The sequence below is a fragment of the Alligator sinensis genome, unplaced genomic scaffold (genome assembly GCF_000455745.1).
Source record: "Alligator sinensis unplaced genomic scaffold, ASM45574v1 scaffold907_1, whole genome shotgun sequence".
Classification (NCBI taxonomy): domain Eukaryota; kingdom Metazoa; phylum Chordata; order Crocodylia; family Alligatoridae; genus Alligator; species Alligator sinensis.
The window spans coordinates 3,151,336-3,157,329 of NW_005841925.1; the positions used below are offsets into that span (position 1 = coordinate 3,151,336).

Consider the following 5,994-nt stretch of genomic DNA (forward strand, 5'->3'; position numbering starts at 1 on the left):
CCGGTGGGCAGAGACCAGAAGAGGGCAGCAGCAATCCCAGAGCTCTGGGAACATGGGGAGAGGCTGTGGCTGCCCTCAACCTCCATCGCTTATCCTGCCCTGTCTGGGCAGGGCCTGGCTGGCACTGGGCTGGAGCCTCAAATACCCCCTGCTCCTTCCCCTCTTCACCACCTTTGGGTAGGGGTTTAAGTAGCTTGTTATCTCCCTCCAGCCTGCTTCCCCCCACCTGTGAAAAGCAGCTAATTGCTTAATTTATGAGTCATTAGGCTGGGAATGAGTAGCTAACTGCCTTACTGACCAGTCATTAAGCCACCCATTGTTTTCCTCTTTAGTCCCTCCATCTCTCTTCTCCAGTGTCCAGTAACAGTCCCCTTTCTATAAATGTAATTTATTTCTGGTGGAAATATTTTTCGTGTGTGTGTGTGTGGTGAAATCAATGTTTATCAGTTTTTTTTTTTTTAAATTGAATCCTGCCAGGCCTAGGTATGTTCCAACCATCAACATGCATCACATTGTCTACAGCCCCAGAGGATGGGATAGGAGATGAGCAAAGCCATTCCTTGGTCGTCTAGCACTGTTTTTCTAGTATGTAGGCACCCTCTGTGCAGCCGTCCTTCAGGAAAGGTTGAGAGAAGTAGATCTCGAAACAGCTTTAGCAGCGGCACCAACTAATCGGAGGTTGCTGGAAGCAAGTAGCTGCAGTCCCAAGAGAATCTCTTCTCCCAGGAACCATGTACAGTAACAAATGCACAGCTCCTCCATTGCGTTGTGCAAGGCTGATGCAGGTTTTGAAATCGGATGGAAGGAAGGGGAGGGTTGAAGGAGCTGCTCAGAAAGCAGGGGGGAGCAGTGTCATAAGGAGATGAGGAAATGAAAACAGGAGTCAGCGTGTCCAGTATAGATCCTGTCACGGCAGCTGCAGCACCCTACAGCCGACAACATGGCCAAGCACAAAGCCTGTGAGTAGGAGCTCTTTTCCCCTCTTGCTCATGTCCAGCCTAGACTGTTGCTTGTTGCCAGAGGGAGTGGGTGGCAGGTATAACTGGGGCGAAGGGACGACTACTTTCCCTTCCTGTTATAAGAGTGGAGAATGGGGCGAGAATACTTCTGAGTTTGGCTTCTGAGCCTGGAGCCATGTTCAAAGGAGTCCTGCAGCTGCTGTCCTGGGAGAAGGGAAATGAGTCTGTGACACTTACTTTGATTTAAAGTGTCCTTAGACAGAGACCCATCCTCCCTGCGACAGAGGAGGTAGCCAGATAGCTTGGCTTCTGCTTGAGAGAGATGTAGTCACCCTATGACCTCACTTTCTTTCCAACAAATTTGAATCAACTTCCACTTCCCCCATGTCCCTCCTGTAGCGGGGCCCTTACACCCAAGCTCTAGTCTAGGCCCTTGCACAGGCCCCAGTAGCTGCTCCTTGTAGCTACGAATTAGGTGGCTCTTGCTTGTGTCCAGTCCTGTCCCTAGTCAGGTATCCCATAATGAATCAGCTTGGGGTGCTTCTGAATATGGGTATGAGGGAGGACCTCAAGTTGACTCTTAGCCTCTTAACCGTCACTACATCTTGCTGGCCAGTAGTTATATGGCCTTTCGCTCTGCAGTGTTGCAGACTGAATAAGGGCTAGCTCTAGAAGTTGCTCTCCTTCCCTGTCTCAGTGGTCAAGTGCTGTGCCAGTAGGGGCTAGAGTCTTCCAGGTGCCTGTGAGGTTACCTGCCTAAGCTATTGTCACTTAAAGATCACACAACAGTCGTCCTCTGCTTTGGCTCTTGACCAAGTGACAGCACAGTGCAGTGATCTGACTTTTCTCAGCTCATCTCTCTTCTCTCCCCACCCTGCCTTGCTTATTGTTCATTTCCTCTTCAGGGTGACTACACAGTACCATGTGGCAGATGCAACATGTAGACAGTCTGCTGCTAAAATAGATCCCACACTTTGCCTTAGAAATGGCACCTAAAAGGACCCTCTTGTGATGAGCTTGGGGAGGGTCAAGAACAGGGGTCAAAGACTCAGTGGCTTGCAATATCCTTTCAGTCCCCTGTATGGGAAGGCAGACTTCTGGGAGGTGAGAGGGCTAGCAGGTGGTAAGCTCTTGAAGGAAATTTGGTGCTTAAACTAGAATCATGTCACATTCATCAGGTCAGGAGCTAAGTGACTACCCACGGGAAGTGACTCTCTCCACCCTGAGGCTCCGAGTGCTGCCTCCTACTGTCTTGTGTGACACCTCGCTGGAAAGTCTAAACCTGGACCGCAACAAGCTGAAACGCATCCCTGGGATCTCTCAGCTCTGCAACTTGAAGAAGCTGATATTGTCCAAGAATGATATTGCTGACTTTCCAGAGGAAATCCGGAGTCTCGTCCATCTGGAGAAGCTGGACCTGAATCAGAACCAAATTCGGGTCATCCCGGAGGGGATCTTTTCCTGTCTTCTTAAGCTGAAACACTTGCGGTTGAACAACAACCGTCTTAGTGACCTCCCCAAAGACCTGGCCACTTGTCAAGGCAGCCTCCAGTATCTCAATCTCTCCAACAACTTGTTCCAAGACATCCCCCAGGCTGTCTTGAAACTGGCAAGTTTGCAGGACTTCTACATACAAAATAATATGCTGCACCAGCTGCCCGTTGGGCTGTTCACTGGGCGGCCACTGAAAATGTTCAAAGCAAATGGGAACCCTCTGAGGGAACCTCCCGGTGAAGTCTGCGCTGGGGGAATCCAGCAGATCCTGAGCTACTTCAGCCAGCTTCAGACATGCCAGGCACAAGAGGACCGGAGGGTGAAGACTATGTTCCTGGGGGCCTCGCTGGCAGGGAAATCCACTATCTGCAAGAGCCTGCAGCAGAGACGAGCAGTCCCATTGTCTAAGGAAGCGCGGACCATTGGGATTGAGATCAGCGAGTTCCGCATTCAGGACTTCACGTTTCTTTTCTGGGACTTTGCTGGCCAGCTGGAGTACTACATGACTCACCATGTCTTCATCACCCCCCAGGCCCTCGTCATCCTAGTCATTAACTTCCAGCAGTAAGCACTATATGATCTGAGTGTGTGTTTGGAGAGTTTGCAATCTAGACAGTTGAGGCCTGTGAAGGGTGGGAGGAAAAATCTGGACAGAGAGAGAGGAGGGGGGCTTATTCAAAGTCAGGCAGCAGGTCAATGGCAGAGCTGCCAATGGTTCCCTGAGGCCCAGGCCACAATCCATGTCTGTGAGACGTAGCTGCCTGTAGTGTGAATACCATCTCACTGGGTGGATCCGAGGCCCTTGGGTCTTATCCTAATATTTGAGTCTATCAGTGTGCAGGAATGAAACTTTTGGTGCAGAGCAATTGTTTCGGCTGTATGCACCCAGTGCCAGGGGATTTCAAGGAAGGTGTTAATATGAAACCACTGTTCAGCATTTGCTGTATGCCTTGTGTCTGCTCTACAGTACAGAATGTCTGCCCCAACACTAAGCTCGAAGTTTCAGGGTAGGTCCATTGGGCTCAAAGCAATACAGTGCGGGGATGCACAGACTGGCTCTGTACTTGTTGGGTCCAGAGCCAGAATCAGTTATGACAGCAGTACAGTACCCAAGTTAATTAGTTGACTTCTCTCCCAAGTGAGTTAGCCTGAGTGCAGAGCTACATACATGTAACTATGTACACCTGGAATCTAGAGCTCGCTTGGTTATCTCTGCATGGTGTGCTGGCTCCACCACATGAACTGAGGGACCGACTGATCCTCTAGTCCCTCTGTTCAAGCTCTAGGGACTTGTGTTTGTTACTGTGGCAGGCCTATGCTGACCCAGATGCATTTTGTTACCATCTCACTTCCCGCTGCCGGTGCCCAGAGTAACCAGCTGAGAGCCTAAGGTATGTGGGTTTGTTTGTTTTTTTCCTTTCAGGTACCAGCTTAATGACAAAGTCTTCAAGGAGCTTGTTGGTTTCTGGATCAACAACCTCTTCATGCGAATCCCAAACTCAGTGGTCCTCCCAGTGGGAACTCATATAGACTGCTGTGATGAGGGGGAAGTGGAGGCAAAGAAGCAGGATGTCATGAACAGGATCCAGGCCATGCTGGAGGAGAGGAGGACAAGTCTCATCCACTTCATCAACAATCTGGAAGACAGCGAAGAGTCAGAAATCTATGTGGACCAGTGGAACAGACTGAAGGAAACGGAGAGCTGCACCTTAACTGTAGGGAATGTGATTTATTATGGGTCATTGTAGGAGTGCAAGGGGCTGTGCAGACCAGAAGGAGATGCATCCCCCTGCTCCAAGGGGCTAGTAGGACCCAGGAGCCACTAAGCATCATCCACAAAGGGGATGTCTAGCCAGCGTCTGTGGCCCTCCTAGGAAGGGACACTCTCAAGCACACCTTACCTGCCTGTTCCTGATCACTTATCCCAAACCTGAAAATAGGGCAGTGAAGCTACTCTGAGGACACTGCCCTTGGGACCCCCATCTCTGGTATGCTTGAGAGCAGCCGTAAGGAGATGCCCCTGCAGTGAGCTTCACCTCTGTGTTTCTGGGGTTGGCGTGTGTCAGAAGGAGCAAGAGGGTGGGGTGTGCTCAAGAATATTCCTCCTGCAGGGTGCCAGCGCACGGTTAGACCTGTCTTAGATTTCTGCTGGTGCCCTAGTCTGCTTGGCTGTGAGCTGCTCACCCTGGTACCCAAATGCTGTAGGAGGCACTTGTGTGGCAAGTTTCGAGGAGCCCTTTTTTGTAGCTGGTGCATTTAAAAACAGACCAAGAAAAGGGTGGAATTTGGAAAGAAAAATATTGAATCCTCCCCTCCCCCCACCACCCTCATCAAAATTTCTTAAAAACCCACAAACCTTTTCTTTGTCTGTCTTTACACGTGCATCTTTACACATGCTCCAGGGTTGTGTGTGTGTGGGGGAGGGGAGTGCGATTTTAATTGGAGCAGTTAAATCTAGTTAAAATCTGCGCCGCATCCCATGTATTCAATGTTCCATGCTTCGAAATGGCAGCAGGGGCACTTTAATAAAGTTCATCAAATGAGCTTTAGTTAAAGTGCCCTGCCACCATTTTGAAGCACAGAGGTGCTGAATACACGTGCTGTGGAGGCTGCTCTGACTAGTCGAGCACAGTGGAGCAGCCATCCAGCACGTGTATAGGTGCCCCCTAGAATTCCCAGTGCTCCATGCAGCCCAGGCGAGCCAATTAAGTTATCCTGCTTTGTTCCTGAATGTCTTTCTTTTCCCTCCCACTAAGCTGTACCCAACAAGGGGTGGGAGAGGAATCTTTGGAACTGCTTCTATTCCTTTCTGCTTCCCGTTTGTTTTCCCTGTGCAGTTAGGTCCCCCTGAAAATACTGCATGGGCTACTAACATGGCCACTATTACCATGATACCCCAGGCCTTGATGGTCTCTGTGTTCACCTTCATAACTATTCGGGTAAGGAAGTGCTGTTAGCCCATCCATAGATGAGGCACAGAAAGCTTGTGGCTTGCCTGAAATCCCTGAGGAAATCTATTCTGCAGCTGACAGTTGAACCCAAGTGTCTTGAATTTCATTAATACCCAACCCCTTTGGACAAGCCGCCTTTCTGGCTGTGGTTGCCAGTTACCTAACAGCTTAGTTTCATTTTCCATTTTCCATTTTGTTTTTGGCTAAACAAAAAAATCTGCTACTTGTAGGGTGGCCACTGATGCATCCCCAGAATACAGGACATCCCTTTGGTGGGAGGGGGACAGGGACACCAGTCCCCTCGGCCAATCAGTGGTGGGGGCCACTGGGGCCTTCGCCAATCAGCAGCAAGGGGCGGGACCACTACCCAGACATCTGCTGGGAGACACAGACAGCAAAGTCCCACCACTCAAGCAGGTTTCTAACCTGTGTACAGGACCTCCACCTGACACAGGAGGTACACGGTCCCACTAGGGGGAATGCCATACTGGATCTAGTATTGGCAACGGGGGATGACATGGTAGGGGACCTACAGATCGGTAGCCATCTGGGGGACAGTGATCACCTAATAATAGAATTCACCATAAGAC

General features: G+C 50.2%; 1 protein-coding gene across 4 annotated transcripts in view; it reads left to right on the top strand.

Annotated features, from left to right (window-relative positions):
• Positions 1 to 6: 6 nt before the first annotated feature.
• Positions 7 to 5,994, top strand: part of LOC102382299 (malignant fibrous histiocytoma-amplified sequence 1 homolog) — a 23,099-nt gene continuing 17,111 nt past the window's right edge. For 3 of the 4 annotated variants that reach the window (XR_003092967.1, XR_003092968.1, XM_025198546.1), the window contains exons 1-4: positions 7 to 177; positions 478 to 959; positions 2,138 to 3,017; positions 3,877 to 4,168. Coding sequence is in view for 2 of the 4 variants with exons in the window: in XM_025198546.1 (XP_025054331.1) it covers positions 941 to 959; positions 2,138 to 3,017; positions 3,877 to 4,168 (1,191 nt within the window). In the remaining 2 variants the exon portion in view is untranslated. Of the gene's footprint in view, positions 960 to 2,137; positions 3,018 to 3,876; positions 4,169 to 5,994 lie in introns of all 4 variants that reach the window. The other variant, XM_014517777.2, reaches the window with a different exon arrangement.